The sequence below is a fragment of the Antennarius striatus genome, chromosome 9, assembly GCF_040054535.1.
Source record: "Antennarius striatus isolate MH-2024 chromosome 9, ASM4005453v1, whole genome shotgun sequence".
Taxonomy (NCBI): domain Eukaryota; kingdom Metazoa; phylum Chordata; class Actinopteri; order Lophiiformes; family Antennariidae; genus Antennarius; species Antennarius striatus.
In genome coordinates this window covers 12,280,850-12,305,032 of record NC_090784.1, presented here as the reverse complement: position 1 = coordinate 12,305,032, position 24,183 = coordinate 12,280,850, and the positions used below count along the sequence as shown (strand labels likewise).

The 24,183-nt window shown below is 40.8% G+C and overlaps 3 protein-coding genes across 7 annotated transcripts; 2 read left to right on the top strand and 1 right to left on the bottom strand.

Annotated features, from left to right (window-relative positions):
- The first annotated feature begins 845 nt into the window (after positions 1-845).
- wu:fe05a04 (zinc finger protein ZFP2) lies at positions 846-5,699 on the top strand. Of its 2 annotated transcripts, none has more exons than XM_068323781.1 (4): positions 846-1,168; positions 1,246-1,435; positions 1,883-2,844; positions 3,951-5,699. In XM_068323781.1, exons 2-4 carry the CDS (start codon positions 1,255-1,257, stop codon positions 4,608-4,610), a joined length of 1,803 nt encoding a protein of 600 aa, XP_068179882.1. In that variant the 5' UTR covers positions 846-1,168; positions 1,246-1,254; the 3' UTR covers positions 4,611-5,699. The 2 variants fall into 2 exon arrangements, with proteins under 2 accessions (XP_068179882.1, XP_068179881.1); XM_068323780.1 differs by having other exon boundaries at positions 1,243-1,435.
- A 767-nt stretch (positions 5,700-6,466) lies between these two features.
- On the top strand, positions 6,467-9,251 carry si:ch211-79k12.2 (uncharacterized protein LOC568844 homolog). 3 transcript variants are annotated; one of them, XM_068323288.1, is made up of 4 exons: positions 6,467-7,020; positions 7,110-7,173; positions 7,328-7,580; positions 7,670-9,251. In XM_068323288.1, the coding sequence occupies exons 2-4, from the start codon at positions 7,147-7,149 to the stop codon at positions 9,202-9,204; spliced, it is 1,815 nt and encodes a 604-aa protein (XP_068179389.1). In that variant the 5' UTR covers positions 6,467-7,020; positions 7,110-7,146; the 3' UTR covers positions 9,205-9,251. The 3 variants fall into 3 exon arrangements, with proteins under 3 accessions (XP_068179389.1, XP_068179388.1, XP_068179387.1); XM_068323287.1 differs by having other exon boundaries at positions 6,467-7,173; XM_068323286.1 differs by having other exon boundaries at positions 6,467-7,227.
- A 316-nt stretch (positions 9,252-9,567) lies between these two features.
- On the bottom strand, positions 9,568-23,673 carry si:dkey-34d22.1 (discoidin, CUB and LCCL domain-containing protein 1). 2 transcript variants are annotated; one of them, XR_011037042.1, is made up of 16 exons: positions 23,510-23,673; positions 19,459-19,680; positions 18,722-18,859; positions 17,637-17,688; positions 17,475-17,547; positions 17,253-17,386; positions 17,093-17,130; positions 15,401-15,586; positions 15,119-15,231; positions 14,795-14,969; positions 14,600-14,701; positions 14,352-14,445; positions 12,600-12,637; positions 12,405-12,512; positions 12,232-12,326; positions 10,771-10,907 (listed from the first exon to the last, which is right to left on the bottom strand). XR_011037042.1 is itself a non-coding variant. In XM_068323285.1 (15 exons), exons 1-15 carry the CDS (start codon positions 23,610-23,612, stop codon positions 10,507-10,509), a joined length of 1,977 nt encoding a protein of 658 aa, XP_068179386.1. In that variant the 5' UTR covers positions 23,613-23,673; the 3' UTR covers positions 9,568-10,506. The 2 variants fall into 2 exon arrangements, 1 of the variants encoding a protein (XP_068179386.1); XM_068323285.1 differs by lacking the exon at positions 12,232-12,326 and having other exon boundaries at positions 9,568-10,907.
- Positions 23,674-24,183: the final 510 nt, after the last annotated feature.

Genomic DNA, 24,183 nt, shown 5'->3' with positions numbered 1-24,183 from the left:
ATATCAGTAAAATTAGTGCTCCATTTCATTTGTAAGCACTGTATTATGTGTAACAAGACCAAAACGGAAGGTTTTATCAGGTCTTCACTGTAATTGGTATACATTCAGATGTTAGGGAAGAGGGTTAGGGTTATGGTAGGGTTAGGGAAGGGGGTTAGGGTTATGGAAGAGGGTTAGTGGTTATGGAAGAGGGTTAGGGGTTTGGGTAGGGTTAGGGTTATATTGTGTTGTAAATATATAGGTGCATATGTATAGATTAAGCGAGCAATATACAGTACAATTTAAATAATTTAAAACAGCAGTTTTTAAATGGATTGTACTGCTTTACTTGATAACTTTAATTATGGAAGAAACCAGAGAGAACCCCTGCAGACATGAATGGATGGATGTAAGGATGAATGAATAGATGGATAGATTGATGGATGCACAGATGGCTGGATTGGTATAATTCTGCTGCCATCTCTTGTATACCTATACCAAACCATGACTTTGCTGTCATTTTCAGACTTGCTGTCTTTTTTAAGGGGTGGCTTAGAAACCAAAGTAGTGAACATTTGCATCTTTTTTTATTTTACTAAAAATAATATTCTGACTCTGAAGTACTCACATAAAATAGTTAAATGTGACCTGATTTATATTGAGGAATAATGTGTGCTGTCACAAAACTACCCTACCTAGAGATGTACAACTAGTTTTAAAATAATGGAAATGCTTTCTCAAACTGGGCTAAACTACGGACGCTGGGCTCAACCTGCCCCGTCTGGGCCGCCTCCTGTTGTAATTCCACTCCCAGACTCTAGGTGTGCTGGAGGCTCCGCAGGTGTTCCCTGTCTTTGTGTCTCCTCACTACTTTACCTTCTCACCGTCGGCCGATGTGATCCTGTCGTCGGCTGAAGTGTTAATTGGTATCGACATTCGCATTTATTTGGCGAGTCTTGCTACATTTTTGTTTTGTTTGCGATTGAAATCGATCCGTATCGGTTAGACCAACTCTTTACTGGTTCGGTAACCCCGTTCACACAGAATCAGTCGTGCCCGCCAGGTGAGCAAGGTGAACGTTATTCAGGTATGTCAGAAACTCATCTCATAGGACAGTTACTATCAGCCGGGCTGGATAATAAATAAAAGATCCGAACGAGGAGCAGATACACATGTGGTCCCTCCCCAGGTAAGACTACAGGTTTAACAGTCGGTGTTTAAAAGACACACACTGGTCGTTAACGAGCTGCTCGTCTGTTCCAGCAGCCTGTCGCCATGTCTATCGAGTACACCATCGACATCCAGCTCACGGAGATGGGCTTTCCGGACGTCCTGCCCCCCCGGGAGACAGAAGTGAAGCGGGACGTGAAGGACGACACGGACGGCAGCGACGGTTCAGATGTTTATGACGAGGAAGAGATCGATGAGGAAGATGATCACGAGGAAGCAAACAGTGGTATGACGCGTTGACTTCACGCCAGGCGTGTCCTGTGTCCACTGTTCACTATCAGATGTACTGAACAGAGTTCACCTGTGTTGGTGTGAGGGTGGGGTGTAGATCTGGGAAGATCCCGTTAAATGTCAGTTTTCAGTGTTGACATGAGGGGATGCTTCCAAAATCCATGAGAACATTAGAACATTTAAAAAAAAAATTCTTTAGTGTGTGATTTCTGAATCATGCAGTGTGATTATGTTTGAAGTTCAAGTTAACCTCATATTGTTATCCTTTACCGTGTGATCTAACTTATTCTAAAATCGGTGAGGATATATTTTAATCAAGCTTTGTAAGTTGACATGTTAATGGGTGTATTATTTATATATTCACAATCTCTTTCAGGTTCTTCATCCTGCTCAATAGACAACTTGAGACATGGTTGTATTTCATGCTCTTCTTTCCCCACAGAGTCGAGTCATTCAGGAGACTTCTGCTGTAGCGTCTGTGATCTCCACCTGCCCTCCCAATTCAAACTCCAAGACCACATGAATCTACACACTGGAGCGCGGCCGTATTGCTGTGCTGAATGTGGAAAGCGCTTCAGCCAGATTTACAACTACCAAGTCCACCTACGCACACACGCACAAACCAAACTGAATCCTCTCATGTGCCGTATTTGTCGGATAAGCTTTGCATCGCAGGATGATTTGAAACACCACTTGTCGCGCACTCACTTTGAGAAAGAGTTTTACGAGTGTGACTTCTGCAAACATGTGTTTACTTCCATGGCAGCGTGTGAACATCATGTGCAGATACACAAATGTCTGACGAAAATTAAATGTGAAATATGTGGACGCCATTTCTCTTCTCCAGACTCCCTCACGCGTCACCGGAAGAGGCTGTGTCATCGTGTGCTTAAATGCACGGACTGCACAAAGACCTTCACCAAAAAAAACGCTCTCCTGAAGCACAGCTTTTCCCATCTCGGTTTGTTGCCTTACACCTGTATACGATGCCGCTGCCACTTCCGCCTTGCGAAGCTGTACCGCCAACACAAGTGCCAACCACAACGCATTCATTGTGTGGCATGTCTGAGAGAGTTCCTCAGTCAGGAGGAATTCCAGCAACACAAAAAGGACACTGGCTGCTGGGGCAACCAGGAGCCTAAAACAGATGAGATCAGGTGTTTGGAATGCGGGGAGAGATTCGACACGTCGGACGAGCTGAAGAAGCATGCCGGGGCTCACCAGAGGGTGCTGAAGTGTGCCGAGTGTGGTAAGGGTTTCCGGTCGGCCTTGCTGTTAATGTCCCACATGGGAGGACATGCTGGCAAGTCACCCTGTCTTTGTCAGCGCTGTGGACGGGGTTTTCCCCATCAGCAGAACTATGACAGTCACCTTAAAACGTGTGGACAGACGCCCCAGCCTGTGGTAAGTGTGGACATTCTGGCGCCGCAGACTTTTAAGGAAAATGGGAGAAATGATTTTTACTTAACTCTGATAGCTTTTTTCTTAAAAGAGCGACTAAATCCTAGGTTGGAAAGCAATAGTTCCCCCTCTGACTTCAAGTCGGTTTCCCTTCTGATCACTGTCAGCATGAAGGGTATGATGGGATGTGATCAGAAGTGGCCTTTTTTTTAAAAATTGTGACTACAGCCATCATGGATGTTCCTGTGCCATAAAAAAGTGAAAGTGGGATTAGAAACTTGGGCTTTCAGAATTTGAGAGTTCTCCTGCAGGACATTTTGATTCGGGAAATTTCACATTTAACACCGACAGTTTACTCACCATTTGACTGTTTCATGCTATAACATGTTAAATTAGTATTATTTGGCAGAATTGTCAGAAGATGGGGCAGTGGCTCAGTGGTAGAGCGTGTGGTAGAGCGGGTCGTCCAATGGTCTGAGATCAGCGGTTCGATTCCCGCTCCAGCCCCAAACACCCGGAGGTGAGCTGACAGTGGGAGGTGTCAGCTCGCCTCTGGAGCACTGCCAAGGCGTCCTTGAGCAAGGCGCCATCCCCCTTACAAGTTGCTCATTTGGGGCGCACCAAGCAGGAGCTGCCCGCTTCTCCACCTCCCTTGCATGAGTACAGGCCCTGTGTGTATGTGTGTTCAGGGCCTGTACACACTAACATTCATGTGATTTTATCTGGACTAACTAGAGTGTGCCACTAATTTCTTTTCGGGGATTACTCAAGTATATAAAATTAAAAAAATAAATAAAAATATATTTTTAAACCTTAAGATCATGTACAAAGAGAGGAACCCGATACCTTTTGGAATTTGGTTTTAAACCTTTCTGGCTGAAAACACCTTTGTCATGGTCTTGGAGGTTTAGCTGTGATTGAGTGCCTCCTGATTTAACCTCCTTGGACCTGGCAGTATAATGTCCTCGTATGTGGTCACCAGGCCCCTGTAGAGAAAAAATTAGTATTGTGGTCTACTCAAAATGTGATGTCCACATTTCCTTTAATTCACACACATTTCCTTGTAATTCATTCATTGATTGGTCTGTTTTTTTATCTTTCTATTGAAGAGTGTCCCCAAAAAGCATCAGGCCTTGAAGAGATCTTCACCAAAGACAAAAGAGTTCAATAGAAAACCTGACTCATCAAATCCAAAGAAGACTGTTGCCCTGCCTGCTGCCCCTGTGAATGAGGGTGTGTCCACTGGCTCTATTCCATCAGATGGTTTATGGAAGTTAACCCTTGACAAACAGCCACCTCCTGGTGCTAAACTGCTCCTGTTCCTTCCCGTCTGTCCAACACCAACTCATGGCCAGACCCTCCCATCTATAATCTCTCCAAAACCGCCAGATTCAGCCATAAAGATTGAGCCTCAACATTTTGGAGCGAGTGCTGCTCTAGGGCCACTACTAAATGTACCGCTGAATTTTGTGCCTGGGATTAAACAAGACACAGAATGTGAAGCACCTCTGGATTTGTCCAAGAAGTCGTTTAAGTCTACTAGGAATGATATTAATATAAAAAGTGAACCGAGGCATTTTGAATCCTGTGAAGAGGCTGTCACACAAAATTGTAAGAGTAATGACTGTAAAATTTTTAAAGCGAATCCAGGAGAGTTTGAAATGGATGCCATGGATCTTTACCTTTCTGAAGTGAATACAATGCCCTCTCCTCTGATAATAGATGTGAAGGAGGAACCAAAGTCTCCTGCTCGCAGTCCTGATTTATGATTGAGATGGAGATATATGTTGCAGACTCTTATCCTGATATGGAGGAAGGATGTGGCCCTTTTCAGTGAGGGCCAAAGGGTAAACGAGAAGAGAATATTCCATCTGCTGAGGATGTCTTCACATCCTGTAAAACCTCATTTCAGTGTACTTTTAACTTAATAAACTAGACATGGTGTCATTCTACAGCTAGACTCGTATACTGTTCAATGTTAGATCTAAGAAGGGCAACTGTACATATCTACATCATAAACTTAAATGACAATGCAACTGTTCTACTTTGTATTTTTCTGGAAATGACTCTTGAAGACATCCTTTGTGGTTATATTACATGTTTTGTCTTTTTTGGTTTATCACAATTGTTTTTATTATTCCACAACGGATGTAATGTGTTCAGCTTTGTCCATTTGTTGGTTTGTTTTTCATTTGACTTTTGTTTGCTAGCAGGTTTACATAAAATTTACTATATGATAGATTTTCAAAAGTCTTAATGGGAGACGAACTGGATAAGAACAGGTTTTTTTTTTGCAGGTAATGTGTATCGAGGATTTGTTTCTCTGCCTTATTTAATGCTTTCTGTTAACATTTTCTCTCAGTCATGCAAAACTCCTGACCTGATTTCCTTAAAACATTGGAGGATTGGGGTCAAGGCCAGGCAAACAACAGGCATGGTTAGGATCAGTCAGCTGTGGTGCAACTGCCGTTCTAATTATTTATTGAATTTAAAGCATTCCTTTTGTGATATTTGGTGACATTGGTTTTGTTTGTATTTTCGGTTAAGATTTTGGTTATAAAGCCTATGCAAGATCGAGGACTTTGGATTTAATACGATTTTTAAATTAATAGTTCATAAAACAATATTTTCTAGCATTCACCTGGAAACTGTTCTATTTTTTTGTTATTTGTCTATAATATACAGACATGAATTTTTGTACTATGTTTTAGTATTTAAGGAATGCAAACAATGACACTGCTCAGTAATGGTACTTTGTCATCTTTATATTTACTGAATCTTCGGTCTGCAAGTCTTCCTGATGCTTGGCACAGGTAAATAAAGATTTGTTTTTGAGGTAAGATCAGTGAAGTTTTTATTCTTGATGTTTGTCTGTGTTGACAGGTCCCTTCTGAGGAAAATGACGATGCTATGTAGTGGCAATTAATTTGAAAAGAACTACAATGTACAGCGTTTTTCAGGTAATGCTCTGCTTAAATTGTAAAACTAAACACTGAACTCAAGTTTCACTCGACTTTGAACCCTTTGTCAAGCTAGATGATAATTTTTCAGAATAGCCAACCATGTAAAATGTCTTGCGTCGTCCACTAAAAATTTCCATGACATTTTAATTAATTTGTCATTCTGTACACAAATCTCATAACCCAAAGAAATTGAAACACAAATCTTATATGTTTACTTTGTAAATTTTATTTGCCATACACTCTATGCATCAAACGTCTGATTTCATACAGAAATTGATATTTAATAACCTTAAACATCTATGGCTTAAAATGTATTTAAACAAAAGTAAAAATGAACTGTCAGGTTTTTTTTTTATGTTAGTGTTTTGATATGTTTGCTTTCAGCAAGAGTTTCAGCGGTTCATTTAATTACATGAAATTCCAGTGAAAAATTTGAAACCGCCACATCGACTTTAATACAGGACTACATGCAATATTATTATTATTATTATTATTATTATTATTAATAATAATAATAATAATTATAAAAATAGAAAAAACTGCAAATAATCACAAATAACTAAGAATGACGGTCTAGCTAAAATAAAAAATATTAAGTTTCAAGGCGTTTTGTTCGTCATGTCGTGTAGGAATTCTGTGCATCTCAATTCTTGCATCTAGTATTAAAGGTCCTGTCACATCACCAAAGTACCCGGATGAACATTACAGAGGCCAGACTGAGATGGTTTGGACATGTCCAGAGGAGAGATAGAGAATGTATTGGTAGGAGGATGCTGAGTTTTGAACTGCCAGGCAGGAGGCCTAGAGGAAGACCAAAGAGGAGGTTTATGGATGAAATGAGGGAGGACATGAAGGTAGTTGGTGTGAGAGAAGAGGATTCAAAGGACAGGGCTACATGGAGGTTTCGCTGTGGCGACCCCTGAAGGGAAAAGCCGAAAGGAAAAGAAGAAGATTCGCCTTGTGGATACGAAGTTCTTTTCTTGGGCTGGCGGAGGAATGCCCCGCCCTAGTCGGACACTGATTGGCTACTATCCACTGCTTTCGTTGTTTTACTTCCGCTTGGTTTAGTGAAGAAGACCGTTAACTGGTTAGAATTAGGGAAGTAATATCAGGCTAAACCAACCAAAGGCAGAGTTAGGTAGTTCTTACCTTCGCCATCCTGAGAAAACGATACTGTCAACGTGAATACCGTCCGGTCATTGGCTAAAGGAGAGACGTAAGAATGCAATAAATAACATGTATGTTGTGGCGTTCATTGTTTTGAGTGTCAGTCTGACATATTGAATCTTTCCTACAACGCTAAAGCCGTTCATCTGGCGAAAGCACCAGTGTCTTTAATTTCATGGACAAAGACAAGAGTAGCGAAAATGTAAGTAAACACCCTTTAAATCAGACGATACTGAGAAGGACCGATGTTTTTACAGTAAGTTGTAAACTGTTTTCCTTTTTAATCATTTGAAATTGCACATCAAATGCATTTACCAACTATGCTATGGAAATTTTTTTTTTCCAACTAAAAACAGAGTCAGTGTTCCTGGATGGAGATGCATCAGCTCATCGGTGACTTGATTACATCTGGAAACACTGGGAAGGATCAGCCAGACATGCTGACTGCAGCATGGGGTGTAGCCGCTGCTAATGAGGTTCTGGGGTTTAAGGGTGCTTCACTTGAGCTGCTAGAACAACCCATATCTACCCAGGACAAGCCTGAGGCGAGCCAAGAGATTCAACCAGGGACATCGCACAGGAAGGCAGAGTCCAGAGACAGGAGAGATGGTTAGAACTTTTTTAAAAAAGAGGTTCTAATATATTTTTGTAAAAAAAAAAAAAGAACTCATAAAAATGTGTGTTTCTTTTATGTCCAGATGTACATTTTTCCTGTACCTGCCCTGGCTGCCCTTACTCCACTTCTCCATCCACATTTGAGATTTTAAAACCACAGCAGCCTTTGTCTTCAATGCCCCGCTCCAATTCACCATACCACAGGCAGCTCACGTCAGATGCTGAACCAAGCAGCAGCACCAACAACACATCAGGGCAAGAGGCCAGGATGTCCCATCAACCCCAGCGGGAGGAGACAGGAAGACGGGCTCGGAACCCAGACCAGAACAGTCGCCATTCCAGGATGTCCACAAGCTCCTTGTCCCAGTTGTCCATGATTTCTTGTTTGTGTTGCCATCGCAGCCTACAAACCTGTGCCCAGATTCTGAATCCCCAGGAAGGCACAGTCTCCCCGTTTTCCCACACCCATGCCCATCATCATTTTCATCACCACCACTGCCCTCTAACATCTTGTATACCCTGTCCTCAACTCGTACGGTCTCATGCTCCACAGCTGGCTGGTGCTTTTTCCTGCTTGTGTTGCCAGCACTCCTTTCCTACCTGTGCTCAGGAGCGCCACCACCAGTACAGACAAACAAATGCTCAGCAACAAGAACAGAGAGAAAGGGCATCTGTGAACACATTGCATCACTGTATGCACTGCCCTGCCACTTTTTCCAGACCATCTCAGTTGCTGCAGCACCAGCAGTCTGTGCACGCACACAAACCAGCAGGTTTCATCTGCACAGACTGTGGAAGGACATTTAACTCTCACAGCAACCTTCGCATCCACCTCAATGTGCACACAGGCGCCCGTCCCTACTCCTGCTCTGACTGTGGTAAAAGTTTCAGTCAGTCGGGTGCTCTAAAGATCCACAGACGTATTCACACAGGTGAAAGACCATATTCCTGTGGATTTTGTGGAAAGGGATTTCCCCACCTGGCAGGAGTCCGGGCACATCAGAGGACACACACAGGGGAGAGGCCCTACCGCTGTATCCAGTGTGGGAAATGTTTTACCCAGTCAGGAGCTCTTAAGATCCATATCCGCATCCACACAGGAGAGAGGCCCTTCATCTGCAGCGTCTGTGGGAAAGGCTTCTCCAATCGCTCCGGAATCCGCTTCCACTACCGTACTGTCCACGGATTGGCCCCCGAACACGTTGAAGGGGCTGGAGGTGCAGCTCAAGGACCAGCAGAGAATAGTCATCAGCCTGGACGTCCTCGAAGTTTTCACTCAGTCAAAGTGGGGCTAGATAATTCCAAAAGCCCAGACTCACATACAGCTCTACATCCCAGAGGATCTCCAGTGTCAACTGGTCATCCAGGACCAGCATTAGCTGGAAGGAACGAGAATAAATGTCAGTCAGACAGTGGAAACCCCGGCAGCAACAGAGAGGTGCTTCCTTATGCATGTGAGGACTGTGGCCTGTGTTTCAAAAATGCTCCAACCAGGAACAGGCATCAGACTCTAATGCACTACTCTTCTGGGGGGAGAGAGGTGGTGGAGGAGGAGGAGGAGGGTCAGAGGGAAGACTTAACCACAAGTGAGAGCGTCTGTGATAACAGTGTAGACTGATTTAATGTGGATGGTACATCTTACAAGGGGAAGATCTGCAAATTGCTAAAGTTTTATCTTGTGACAACTTAAGTACTCACGGTTTCTTGAATTTGAAAAACAATTGATTGATTTTTGAGCCTACAGCTCAAAAATAAGTGATTAAATTACAAATTTTCAACAAGGCGAGTGAGACTTTTACCTCAAGCGTATCCAAAACTCAGCTTGTTCCGTACAAGTAGACGTTGGTTGAGTTTTGTATTTATGAGGTAATTTGAGTCGATTTGTACAGATTCACTGGTGCTGCAGTGCTCAAACACAATTTAAGTTAAACTTCAAGAACTTGTTGCTGCAATCAAACACCAGACCCAAAGTCTTTTTCATTATTCAGTTGTTTTATTGTGCCTTTTTCAGCAGAGGACAATGTTAGCAAATTTATTGCTAAATGTGACACCACAATAGTGTTAAATATATAATCATTTTGCAAAAAGTTTTTGTAACAGTGGATGACAAACACCACGAAACGACCCTTATTATAGAAGAAAAAATTCTATCTTGAATTTACATCGACTTTTATATTTTACCTATATAATCAATATAAACAGCAGCAATGCCCTTTCTGGTTATTTGAACTTCTTTAGTTATGTGATGTGTAATAATCACATCATTTTGCTTATTGTGCCTTTCTGGGTTACACTATTATAATATAAACATATTACAACCTAATATTTGTGATTTTGCTATGTTGTTAAAAAATGGATCACTTTTAGATCACAACCAGCAGACTGTAAAGTTCAAGAGAACCACCTAGTGGTGAAACAGCAACATTGCGTCCAACGCGTTACGGCCTGTCATTTATGTGCTTATAATCTAAAAATGTACTTTTTCAACATTTTGAAATTATGTATTGTGAATCCAATACTTTGCCAGATAACATTATATTTTTTTGAAACTATTAAATAAGCATATATTGTTGTATGTGTAAAAGTCAGCATTTTATCAGAAAACAGCATCTCTGAGATGCGACTGAACCTGTATTTACATCACAGGATATTTCTGCTGTACAAGTACATACTTCCTGTAAGGAAATATTTGCATCCGTATGGCTCTCAGATTGTTGTGTTGCAGCCTCATACTGTATATGCATTGTGGTCCAAAGTGCTTTTCAACTTCGTGCATCACACGTTGGACTTCAGTACTCTGTGGATAACACTGTCCAGCTTTGTGTCCACTTGAGATCACCCCAAGAGATCCAGTCCTCCAAGCATACATTTCACCTCATGACAGTCATAGATTGACGGAGTCCCAATAAAACTGCTTTGTTCACAAAGGCCCGTCATAAGTGTGTTTCTTTATCAAGGAATCACAAGACTTGGGCTCAGCGTAAACTGATCTGACAGGTCGTGGTCCATTAGCATGTAGCAAAGGAGTGCAGTAGCCATTGGACAGCATCCTGTGTGAGGGGCAGTCGTACTGAGTGTGGCTGGATGCTGTTCTGGTAGCAGCAGTAGCTGCTGATGGAGGTTCGTGTGACTCAGAGGGCAGCTCGCTGAATGGGGTGGCGTACTCTGGCTCAGGAGGAAGAGGCTCAGCGTACTCTGGCAGGTTTCCAGGAGTGTCATAATGGTTGAAAGCGAAGGGGGCAGTGTATCCTTCATCTGAGGAGGGTCGAAATGTTGACCCAATCTTCTGTCCAATAGCTGTAACAGCAGGCTCAGCATAGTCTGGAAAAGAAAGTTAAAACCAGTAAAGACTTTACAATAGGCTTTACTAGCCGAGATATACAAAACAGATCAGATTCAGTCCAGTATTCATATTGCAGGCAACAGCCTGGTGAAACTGTTTTTAGATGTGTATTAAATGTATGACCAAAAAAGCCACAAATTTTGTGGCTGTGATGGACAAAAATAAAATTATATTTTGTTGGGGGACCCAATGGGACTGTTCACGTACACTATTTTAAGAGCTGATGTAGCACTTAATACGTGAAGGCATTAACAAGGTATTCCTATGAAAGCGCTATTATTTACAGCGAGTTTCCTCATGACAAAAAAAAGTGTTACGCCATCCATCATAAATGTAAAATTAGCCAGGAATGAAGGACAATTTCTGTAACTGTAGATCACTTTTGGTGTACGGTTAAAGGATTCGAAAAACCTCAGTAAGTAAACTCTGAGCTTGGATCCAGTAAAATGGTAACCAACATCATCTGTTCAACTTCATAACAGCCGTTTTATTAACAGGTACAGTAAATGTAAAGGGTCAGTTCATCTAAAGCTTTCTTTTCCAATCTCTCTTTTCTACACCAGTCTCATCCTTTTGAGCACCTACATGACTGAGGCCGCAAACAATAACCTCTTTCAGAAAGTCGCTGCACAACAGCTCTAAAATGAATCCCCTTCACTGTGACCTCTGCTGTGTGTCCAAACTGGACCGGTCCCAGTAGTGTCACAGTGTGTGTCGGCATTCCAGCTTGCAGAGGTACCATAAAAGCTGATTTATCTCTCCTTCTCCCTAGTTTAACAGTCATCTTCTGGCCTTGTTCTTCAAATAAGAGACGTCCTGCTACTATGACGATGTTGAATTCGCCAGCATTGGTCACACACCTAAACATTTTACTACAACCTCACATCAGCTCCACAATGCCAGCACACCTCATTCATTAGGATTCCTGTTTTGGCACAGTTATTCCTCTTGGGGGTGATAACAGTCCAACGGGAGCTCTTTTAATTAGAAACTCTTTAGTGGGGCATCCATTGTCTTAGTTGTGACAGTCTGTTTTGTAGATCACTGGACCTCCCAGTGAAAAGCCCCTTCTCTAGGGAGGGGACGGAGAACGCTGAGATGGGGACTAGTGTCGGTGGTGGGGGTTGGCTGAGAGCCCCTTACTGAGCTACAATTAAAGGTCTCTTTCAGAGAGGCTCCGTGTACCAAAGAAAGGAATGTTTATACTGTGACTGGTTGATGGGCTGAGGCAGGGCAGAGAATGGACAGCCCATGGAGAGAGCTATTTGCTTGTCAGGCCTGGCATGAGCTCCTCAAACTGACCTCTGAATACAGGAGCTGTTGGTGTAGGAAACACAGGAGGGCAGGCAGCTCTCAATATGAGATCACTGATAAACTCTGAATGGGAAATAAAGGAGCTAGAAGAGGAAGTCGATTGCAAATATCACTAAAAAAAATCAGCTTTCTGGTGGAAAGTTATTTCAATGATTTCTCACCATTCAGAGGAGGGTTAGGTAGAGCATCATGGACGTTTCTCTCCAGGGGGTAGGAGATAAGCTCTGACTGTGGACAGGAGAAGTTCTTTGCTTGGAAACCCTGACAACCTGTTGAAGACACAAACACACCATCAGAGACTTTTAAAACACAAGATGGAAAAACAGTGAAAAACAAGCAATGAGAGCTTAGCTTACTTGCTGGTAAGGAGTACTTGATTTGTGAATCCTTGTTCCTGATGGGAGGAGATGAAGAATTTGTGTTGTACATACTAAAATTATGTACATTTTACACACACACACACACACACACACACACACACACACACACACACACACACACACACACACACACACACACACACACACACACACACACAAGTTGTGTTCATAATAATAGCAGTGTGTTTAAATAAATTTCATTTTAATGCACACAAAAGCATTGGGGACACCGCAAATTCTACTTCAAAGCAAAGCGGATAATGTCATTGAATTTGTAATATTTTACAGAAAGTGAAGAAATATGTTAAAAAAAATAGCAGTGTTGAAAACTTCATTTAAAAACTCAAAACTATACTGTATAAACTCTGAAATGCTTGAAAATTAAAATTTCCTGAGAATCATAAACTAATATTTAGTTGCATAACCATAGTTTCTGATAACTGTGGTGCATTGAGTCGACTAACGTCTGGCACCGATCAAAAGGTGTTGCAGTCCAGGACAATTGCTGAAACACCCATTTCAAGGGCATGTCCTCTTTAGCGTACAGCAACATGACTACTTCCAGTATTCCGATATACTCAAACTGATCCATGATAAATATATGATAAATAGGACCAACACTAAAGTACAGGAAACATCCCCATGTAATGATGCTTACACCACCGTGATTCACTGTCTTTCCTGTGGCTTAAATTCACTGTTTGAGGGGATCGGACAACCTGTGGCCCTTAGACCCACAAAGAACAATATGACTTTCATCAGTCCACAAAATATTATGCAATTTTTTTTTTTAGGACGGTCAATGTTTTCTTTAGATAATTATAACCGCTTCAGCATTTCTTTTTTTGAACAATGGGACTTTGTGGGAGCTTCTTGCTGGTAGACATTTTCTTATTGTTACGAGACTCACAGACAACCTTAAAGCTTCTCTGATCCTCCTGGAGCTGATTGTTGGATGAGCCTTTGTGATTTTGTTTATTCTCCAATCCATTTGAATAGCTGCTTTTCTTTTTCTGGTTTTTGCTGCCGTTTTAAAGAATTTGGCATCATTTTAGGTGAAGAGTCTATCATCTTTTGCATTTCTTTGTAGGTTTTCCCTCTTTTATTACCTTGTTTATCAAAGTACCCTCTTCTTCTGAACAATGCATTGAATGACTGATTTTACTGTTTTTCAAGAACAAATACACAGTCAGCATATACAGCATTAATTGCCTTGATCCTAAGGGCCACCTGTTTAACACTTATTTTTTCACATAATCAATGACCTCAGTAATTAAATTCAGCACTACTATTTTTTTTAACACACTTCTCTCGGTTAATGACTCAGATTCACAGAATCAGCAGCATACACGTCATTCTTGCTGTGTCTGTTGGTTTTCTATTGGTTTACCAAACCTTGTAGAAACTTATTGGCTGTATAGAAGTTGAAATGCTAATGAAAACAGTGATTTATCTAGTGATGTTGGACTGCTATTAGTTTGAACGCAACTGTACTGTATATATTACACACACACACACATTTCAAATGATATTTTTTTAAGAAATACACAATTGTCATCTTACCAACTAGTCACATCACCAAAATATTTGATTTGTGAGTTGTTAATCAGGATGAATCATTCATTTTTGTAAATCTCTATTATGAATAAATATCAATTCATGCGTGTACACTGTTCTTGAAAAATAAACAAATGAAAAGCATATCAAAACAGAATATAAAAACGATACCTTCGTTTCCACCAGACTCCAGCCAACAAACCACTGCCACACATTAACAGTGCCAGGACCACTCCCACTGCCACGAGCACTGGCTGACTGGAGCCTACAGGTAAAGGTGGGAGCACTTGTTAGCTAGGAATGCAGTTTATTGCTATGTCAACAGTGTTTTACATGACAGTCTGATATTGTGTGTTTCTGCTTTCATACACACATCCTTTCAAAAGCTGAACCCAACAAAAGGTAATAAAAGCACATACTGATTCTAGTCTCCACCAGCACTGGACCATCTGTCAGGGTCGGAGAGCTCTGGTGTGGTGTCACCATGTTAACGTTGATGGACGGAGATTTTGTTGGAACATCTTTATATCAGGAGGACACATGAATTAACAATGAATACATTTTCTGAATTGATTTATGAAATAATTAAGGACTTTTATCTTCTTAATACTCACCAGATGATGAGCGCAATCTTGTAGAGCTCTTGGAAACAGGGCAGCCGAGGACTTGGACCTCAGCTGAGGCTTGGCCGTGCCAGCTCAGAGGCTGTAGCCGAACAAACCGAGTCACTACAGGAGGAAAAAAGCTGTTGAGAACCCTCAGGTGGCCGTCGGTGTAGGCGTAAAACACCTGGGGACCATAGCAACCGCGTTACTGATTCACATACAACACCAGCTGTTCAACGATCAACAATAAACCACACAACCCATGCTGTAGATGTAAACATCTCAGATCTGATGTCTGTCAAGTCCGTTCTAGTTCAGTATATATTTACACACCCTTTTTTCTTTGCTGAGAGCTCCTTTGTAAAGTTTCCAATTTGTTCTGTCCCTGCTGAAAAGAAGAACGTAGGATTTGATGTACCCCTCATGTGATCCTGTTGTTACCATCCCTGGGAAAAAAAACAAAATATTGCTTATGTTCCACCATGTGAGATACAATGGAAATGGTTTCATTTGTTATAGTAACACACTAGAGGGAAATAAACAGAACAAAAACACAGCTTCAATTAAAAAAAACATACAAAACAAACACCCAGATACAAATTTGAACACCTTTACCTGTTATAGTGCTCCTATCACTCAGCTCCAGTTCCATCCAAGGTTTTGGATCATTATCGCCTGTTATCCCTGGTAGGAGCTTAGAGCCCTGGTGTCCGGATGACCAGGACATTGTGTGCTCTCCATTATTCTTCTCCCAGACAGATGACCCATTTAAACCAGAAAAATTCAGGATACTGTTGCATTCTGTTTAGGAAACAGAGGAGATGATGGGATATTGACAGTCATTCATTGTGTAATGACTTGCTTTTGTACAGATTAGTATAGTTCAGTTTTTTTGGTCATTATTTAACAATATAAATGAACATATAAAAAACAGAGCTATTGACAATTTGGGATTTACAGTAATCAAATATCTCATCACTGTCAGTTTTAGACAATTTGTAATCACAACCCAAAAAAAAGTAAAAGAAGAATTAGAAAGTCCACCTGCTAACTGCTCCACATATTTATCCTTTTGTTAGAAACATATTTTTGCATTTATAATCGTCCAGGGGGTTTTATTCAAATGCATTGTGTTTTCAAATGTAGTGTTTTAGACAGTTTTATATTTACAATATTTGTTTATGACATGATTATGAATAATCATCCTGGGATAATAATAACAATATCCCTGTGACATGCTGGAGTTGCCTCCGGGGTGTACCTCATGTCCCACCCGTAGCCAGCGGGAGACGGGACCTGTGACCTTGCGGGTCACAGGTCTGCTAGATAGGCTCCTGCAGACCTGTGACCCCCAAGGTGGATAAGCAACTGAAGATGAGAAGTCTAAAAGAAAATAGATGGATGGAAAATAATAACCATTTTCATTAAAATTAGAAGTTCCAAACATTTCAGACAAAAATATGAATTAGTGTCAATTTAGATACATCATAAATGTTGTTAATGTATACCAACAACGTTTTATAATATTTGTCTGTATTTATCTCAATTATCTATGTTTTACGGCTGTAAGGCCTGGCTGCATGGCATAGGGCAGGGGCGGCAAATTCATTTTCACCGAGGGCCATGTCAGCATAATATCTGTCCTCAAAGGCCAGATGTAACTTATAAATGTAACTAAATGTAACTCAATGTAATATAAAATAATTGTAAGTGCTCCTTAATGTTAAGTAACTAAATTTATTACTTATTTAATTTACAAAATTTACAGGTTGCTTTTTACTTTGTTATAATCCTTTTATAAATCCTTTTACCTGTATAACTTTTTTGTCAATGTTAAAATGGGCTGAGTTACTGCATCGTGGGAAATGTAGTTTTTGATCAAAGCACCAATTATGGTTTCGCGAGCCACATAAAATGATGTGGCGGGCCACATTTGGCCCCTGGGCCTTGAGTTTGACACACGGGCCATAGAGTGACATCTTAAAGAACAAATGAATGTGGCTAATTATATTATCTTAAAAATATTGTAATTATATTATCTTACATATTTTAATTATATTATCTTACATATTTTCTGTTATACAAAGCAAATTACATTCTTTACTAATTTTCACAAGACTTAACTGTTCACAGTGACGAATCCCATCTAAAACAATAATACATATACATCACGTTTGTATTTTGATAAATACAATACTCCATGTCCATGTTTTACATGTAGTAAACCAGACAACCTAAAAAACAAATCACGGGTTTAACCCTCAAAGAAATCAACAGAGATAGAAGTTGAGTCTTGCTCAGTCATACCTTTAGTGAAGAGCAGCTTTTTGTCTGATAATGATCCCCTGTCAAAAGCAGACAGCTCAGTGATTAAGTGCATCAACCTCTAAACAAAATTAAATATAGCTTATATTTATCTCAAGCTCAACAACAGCCTCTTGGAAATTAAAAGGATCAGCGGACGAACGTTTTTGAAAGGATTCCATTGGCAAAGGTGGATTCATAGAGAGTGAGACTTCTCCCACGGGTCACAGTGACTCGACCTCCCAGGCTATCAGATGCAGCTCCAGCATGGACTGCAGACTTGCACAAGACTGAGGTCTACCACAGAGAAAACATGTCAAGAAAATTCATGATTGTGCCCATATCAGAAAAAAGTGACAGGCAGCTTTGTGAAACGAATACTTACATCTCTGTAACCTTGTTCAGAGCTTCCCCAAACATCTCCTGTGACATTTTGACATCCAGCAGGGCAGTACACACTGAAGAACAGCAGAACAACATGTGAAAAACATTCACTCTTCTACTGAAACACATTCTGTTATGGGAAAAGTTGAGGTCAACCAATTACCTCAACTGCTGCGAGCTAAAATGAGATCCTCGTTGTAAACAAGAAATGAGATCTGTAACAGCAAAACGGACATTAAAATTAACACTCCAGAGAATTTGTTTCTTTCTAATATAATGTTGGTGGACTTGAATTGTACCTTGAGGGACTTGGTATCTCTGGGTTACCTAATTTTCCCCTCCATTCGCTCAAACACACACAAACAGGTTCTATTCGAGACATGGTCTAATTGTGCTATATTAGGAGATGAGCAGTCATCAGTGTTCATGTGACTAAGCCCTTTGTTACTGTTTGCCACAGCACACAAGTACAGTGACTGTGTGATCACTGCTAACAGACAGTGGTTTGTATATCCGGCCATGGGCTTAGCTTCAGACGCAGTTGGATTTCATAAACAACTCAGCTAAAAAACAGGAAACTGTGACATGATGACTTCATTTAGAGAAACGGAAACTATTTCCAAATATAGATGACCAATATGACTCAAGAAATTTATGACTTTTCAAAAAACGATAAATAGGAAGAACCCTGACCTTTATATATCATTTTGTAATTTAATCTGTATTATCCTGAAACTTCTTTGAATTTCAGCAGCTAAATAAATGTAGTGATGAGTATATGTTACATGCTCCTAAAATACTTGAGATTAATAACTACTGATTAACAACTCTGGATTGGAGAAGATATGATGGCAGTCACCTTCAAGGCCTTTGATCAGCCAATGAAGAGGAGGGGAGTGAAAAAGAAATCCAACCATAACAAATCAAAGCCTAAAAGTTTGGTCTGAAGCCTAACATATTCAGCTTGTTAAATAAACACAACCAAACATTGCAATGGATTTTGAATGGCAATAAGGTCTCATGGACGCGCGCGCACACACACACACACACACACACACACGAACACACACACACGAACACACACACACACACACGGACAAATATTCACAGACACTGTATTAACGTCACATCAGTCTAAACTTAAAATTAATGGAAGCCATTTCTTCAGCTGTGACCACACAGACAACATCAGTCATACATTTTAACCACATAAACACATATAGGATTCACAAGTAACATTTGTTGTACCTGGATACTGGTCTGTGGCATAGGAGAGTAAAAACCCTCGTCCAGAGCGGTGTGGACCTGACTGGAAAGTTATGGTCAGTTCGTTGCTGTTAAACGTCACATTATTCTGCATTGCAGCAAGTTTTCCACACACTGGACCTGTGCACAACAATCCAAAACAACATTTGTAATAAGTACACAAACAGAGATGCTAAAACTGAAAATTACATTCTGACTTAAGGAATACTGTTAGTTCCTTTGTCAGCACTTGTAACAATGATTTATGTCAGTCTGAGCCTTTTATTATATCCTGTTCTGTTTTGGAGAGAGAGACATATAACGCGTCACATGGAAAACCTACATGTAAGAACACTTCCCGAGCAGACACATAAAAGTATCTCAAGTTGTGTGGAATAGCAGTGATAACCACAACAGGCAGCCTGACAGAACATTTTTATCTCATGAATGTCTTAAGCCAGATTTTGGTGTGTGTGCCCTCGAGACGCAACTTGATACACCTGGTCTGAAGATGTGCTTGTGTCTATTGCAAGATCAGGTCTGACTCCTCCGTCAACATGTCAGTGGAATGGCATTCTATGTATTCTCCAATCAAGGTTGGGACAACATCAGGGCTGACATGGTACATAAAAAGTAAATGAACAGGTATGAAAAAGGAGTCGACAGAGGAGGCTACAAAACATCTGTACCGACCTGTCATGGACTGAAAAACATAAAACGTGAGCAGTCAACAAGCTTACCCAGAATAAGTTCTCCATTCTTGTCTGTGATAACAAGAGAGCCATTCCTGCAGCCTGGACTGCTCTCAATGTCAAAATCCCCAAACAGCAGTCTGAGCAGCTGCCCCTGTGGCACCCGGAGACTCCACTTACACCAGGTGTCACTGGGGTAGGTGCCCGGGTAGTTCTGGGAGGCCAGTGTTCCAGACTCTGTGGACAGCACTGTGTGTCCACAGCCGTTACCTGAAGAAAGACCAGCTAATGTTACCAGTTACTGTACGGATTCAGAGGAAAAAATAAATTATGATACAATAGTTTTGATTACAAATTTTTATTTTCCAGAAAGAAAACATAACGTCTACTCAGTGCACGAAGAGATCAATCCCAGCTTCACCGTTACTAGTTGTAACATGACTGTAATGACATGATCCAGCAATGAGGAATGCTGCAGAATGTGTGCTTTTACTTTGGTAACTGGTATATTTTCAGACAAATTTGCTTGTACTGTTGGATTTGTAGGACTACTTTCGCTTCAGTAGAAGATTGGTGTGTTTCCTTCACCTCTGATTACCAGATATATCTATTTTTACACAGCAGAAGGATATCACTCTACTGTATAATTAACATTAATTTGTAGACAGAGGAGATGTGAAGCTCAATCATCACACTGCAGACAGTTCTTCATTAATTCTCTTTAATCCAGAGAACATATTGGAGTTCAGTAAATAATGGAGTAATAAATCTCTTCTGAACATGCATGACAGTTGAGGGCATGTCTGTGCTCATCTGATCAAAATTATGACATGACAACCACCAACTTGCAGAGGCTAAACCAAGTTCCACAGACTATGACCTCTACAATGGATGTAGCAAAAAGGATGTTCTTGTAAAATTAATTGCAAATTGTATTTTTTTTTAGGACTCCAAAGATATGGTGCTCCTGGAAGAAAAGGCGATAACATTAATTTCAATTTTATGTTTGTGGATAACCTTCTGTATAAATGTTTTTACGTTGATTCATAAGAACCTCTGACATTTGGTGAGTGTAACTAAAACCACAAATATTTAGCTCTCTAATATCTTGTGAGATAAGTGCTGTGGGGGAGGCAGGCACAGACCAAACAACCCAACATCAAGTGTTGACGTGTTCCAAGAATGGTCAAAATTTTAAAAGACACGCCAGGGTCCATTTGAGCCGACACATCTTTCCGGTCTTCCATAAAAGGCTTCTGGAGCTTTGCTTGAGGGGAAACATGGGGGTGACCCTCCACAAAACACACACACACACACACACACACACACACACACACACACACACACACACACACACACACACACACACACACACACACACACACACACACACACACACACACACACACACACACACACACACACACACACACACACACACACACACACACACACACACACACACACACACACACACACACACACACACACACACACACACACACAGAGGAAATGCCACAGTAAAATATTTTAAGATTGGGCAATAGAGCGTGGACCTGTCACCTTCCTGTAGGAAGAAGACATGGAGGCCGACATACTGAGGAGGTTCTGGGAGGCCGGTAATCTTCTCCTGCTCACTGAACCCTTTCACAGACAGTCTGTGTCCTGGCTGTTTTTAATTTCAGACAGCATAAGATGTACACCCCCAGTCAAAAGTTTAGACACAACTTCAGTGTTCTCTTTCTACATTGTAGACACATACTGACGACACCCAAACTATGAAGCAAGAAATATGGAATTATGTAGAAGATAAAATATTGTGAAGGAACTTAATGTGTTTCATATTTTAGTTTCCTTAAAGCAACCACCCTGCGCTTTGACGACAACACCGGTAACCCTTGGCCTTCTCTCTGTGAGCTTCATGAGGTAGTCTGAAATGGTTTCTACTTCACAGAAGAGCCTTGTCATGTTTAATTTGTGGATTTTCTTGCCTTCTTAATAGGGCTGGGCCCTTCAGTTATATTGTGCAGAAAGTTTGTTTCACAGTCGGCAGCCCTATTTGACAAATATAAGAATCTACAGTATATTAAAGCATGAACCAATCAGGTAACTAAAGACAAACTGCATCATTGCTTTAAGAACTGAAGGTCAGTCAGTCCAGAGATTTGCAAAAACATTGAATGTATCCCCAAGTGCACTCGCAAAAGCCATCAAGATTTAAACTGGCTCACATTAGGGCTGCCCCAAGAATGGAAAACCAATGGGGAGAAGTTCATCCAAGTCACCAGGCTCCAAAATCACAAATTAACAGCACCTCAGATTAGAGCCTAGATGAATGCCACACAGAGATCCCGTAGCGGACACGTCTCCAAATCAACTGTTCAGAAGAGACTGAGCGAATCAGGCCTTCATGGTCAAATACCTGCTAAGAAACCACTACTAAGAAAGAGCAAAGGCAGAAAAGATTTATCTGGGCCAAGAAACACAACGAATGGACATTAGACCAGCGGAAATCCATGCTTTGGTCTGATGAGTCCAAAGTTGAGCTCTTTAGTTTCACCTCTAGTGTCTTTGTGAGACACAGAAAAGGTGACTGATGGTCTCGGCATGTATGGAGGTGTGATGATGTGGGGATGCTTTGCTAGAAAAAGCGTGGCTACCACAGCACCCTGCAACAACATGGCATCCCATCCAGTTTGTGTTGAGTTGGACCATCATTTCTTTTACAACAGGTCAATGACCCCAAACACACCTACAGGCTGTATAAAGGCTATTTTACCAAGAAGGAACGTGATAGAGTGCTACGCCACATGACCTGACCTCTACAATCGCTGGACCTGAAACCAATCGTGAAGGTTTGTGTTGAGATGGATTTCAGGGTGAAGGAAAAAGGTTTAACAAGTGTTGAACACCTCTGGGAACTCCTACAAAAATGACTTCCCAAAGGTCACCGAGAGAACGCCAGGAGTGTGCAAAGCAGTAATCAAAGCAAAGCTAGGTTCGGTGAAGATTCACACTGTGAATACTCATGAAAATAAAGAAAACCATTAAATGAGAAGGTATCGCCAAACCTTTTGACTGGTACTGTATGTTCACCCTTTTTTAATCCAGATTACAAAATGTAAGTACATTACTCAAAGCTGAACTCAAAATATATGACTAGACAAAAGAATGACAACTAGAAGCAATCCAGCTACATTATATTCTATTTGATACTGTCTTTGCTCTACAGGTTAACATTAACAACTAGAACGCGGTACATGCCTCTGCTTCACTATAGCACATGAAATACAGTATAATATTACCAGTAAGGGTGAAATGTTTTCCCCTCATTTACATGAACCCTTGGTGAGCTCTTTGTATTTGTGCCAGTAAGAGCAGCATGATTCCAACCAGGTTTAAATGATTGTAATCATCAACAGACATGAGAAAGCTCCAGCTCCTGACACAGACAAAAACAATAAAGATCTCCAATATGAGTAAGTGTAATTCTGAGGCCAGTTAAATAATTTGTTTGCCCGTGTTAATGTATGGTCCCTGTGATTCATACTGAACTGGAACACGGCTGCTGTTTCAACAAAACAACCTGTGGGAAAGACTGATAGCTGGGAGCAGTAGGTAAACATGAACAAGAAAGGAGTATGTCAAGAATGGCACCATGACATCACCAGCTCCAACTTTACACCTATTTCAACATAAGAAATACGGTATTTTTATACAAAAGTGAGCGATTTGGACCCACTAATCAATAGAGAAATACATATGATGGATTAACAAGAAAAATTACAAGTAACATTTGCACAATACAGATAATAAACCTGACGGTGAATGCAGCTCCTGAAATACCGTTTAGTCATTTGAAGGATTCTGACAGCGAACCGCGGTGACAACAGTCCACCGGTAGTTTAACCTTAATAAAAAATGTCAACTGCGTGCTCAAACACGCCATAAAGTTAAAGTAAACAATTCATTTATCTGTTTTTGTCACTCCCGACCAGATGTTAGGTTAGCAGCAGTTAGCTAGTTAGAACTAAACAGTAAATTCTGGCATCGTATTCTCTGTCCTGTCAAAACAGCTCGATAAATAAATGCTTCTTACCCTCCTGGCCGGAAACATAGACTAAAAATATGTTAAATATTATCCACAAAACTGCAAGAACGGACTTCACAGCATCCTGGATGTTTCTGGAAGTTGCAAACATGACTTCCAGGGTTCCGCGTGAAAATTAAAAATACCTTCCGAAGTTGTTTCCAGGCTCTCGGTCAACTAAAAAGTTGTAGTGCAAAGTACTGACTATTTACTATTGGCTCCGAGCCGAGAGATCGACCTCTCATTGGCTGGACGTGAACGGTGTGGTCAACCTCTCATTGGCTAATCTGAGGTGCCAATCAAACAATTCCAGGCCTTTCATTACCAAATAGGGGTGGGCTGATTTTTACGTCTCTTCAAATTGAGAAGCGCCCCCAGCATCTTTAACAATTTGATGCTCTTTAGCTGACATGACAAAGCTAGAACTACATATCAGATTGTTATATCTTTCCATAGAACCTATTTTTTAAAGCCGAAATCCAAAAATATTACATAACATATTCAAAAGTCAGTTAATCCCTGTATTTTGAAATATGTGTCTTTTTTTCCCTTAAAAATATGTACAAATCCTGCCACCTCCTGGATACACAGGGACAACAAATCCACTATAGTAGGCAACAGTGTATTGCATGACAACAGCGAATCAAAACAATTCAACACACAAAAGAGCCAAGTGACACATT

What these genes read in the sequence shown, in the direction of transcription:
- wu:fe05a04 (XM_068323781.1), top strand. Translation starts at nt 1,255, where the DNA reads ATGTCTATCGAGTACACCATCGACATCCAGCTCACGGAGATGGGCTTT. An exon ending in TCACGAGGAAGCAAACAGTG is followed by an intron (nt 1,436 to 1,882) that starts GTATGACGCGTT and finishes CTTTCCCCACAG; the next exon opens with AGTCGAGTCATTCAGGAGAC. An exon ending in GACAGACGCCCCAGCCTGTG is followed by an intron (nt 2,845 to 3,950) that starts GTAAGTGTGGAC and finishes TTTCTATTGAAG; the next exon opens with AGTGTCCCCAAAAAGCATCA.
- si:ch211-79k12.2 (XM_068323286.1), top strand. Translation starts at nt 7,147, where the DNA reads ATGGACAAAGACAAGAGTAGCGAAAATGTAAGTAAACACCCTTTAAAT. An exon ending in GAAGGACCGATGTTTTTACA is followed by an intron (nt 7,228 to 7,327) that starts GTAAGTTGTAAA and finishes AACTAAAAACAG; the next exon opens with AGTCAGTGTTCCTGGATGGA. An exon ending in GTCCAGAGACAGGAGAGATG is followed by an intron (nt 7,581 to 7,669) that starts GTTAGAACTTTT and finishes TTTTATGTCCAG; the next exon opens with ATGTACATTTTTCCTGTACC.
- si:dkey-34d22.1 (XM_068323285.1), bottom strand. Translation starts at nt 23,612, where the DNA reads ATGTTTGCAACTTCCAGAAACATCCAGGATGCTGTGAAGTCCGTTCTT. An exon ending in TTTAGCTCGCAGCAGTTGAG is followed by an intron (nt 17,548 to 17,636) that starts GTAATTGGTTGA and finishes GCTGTTCTTCAG; the next exon opens with TGTGTACTGCCCTGCTGGAT. An exon ending in CTCTCAGCAAAGAAAAAAGG is followed by an intron (nt 14,970 to 15,118) that starts GTGTGTAAATAT and finishes TATGGTCCCCAG; the next exon opens with GTGTTTTACGCCTACACCGA.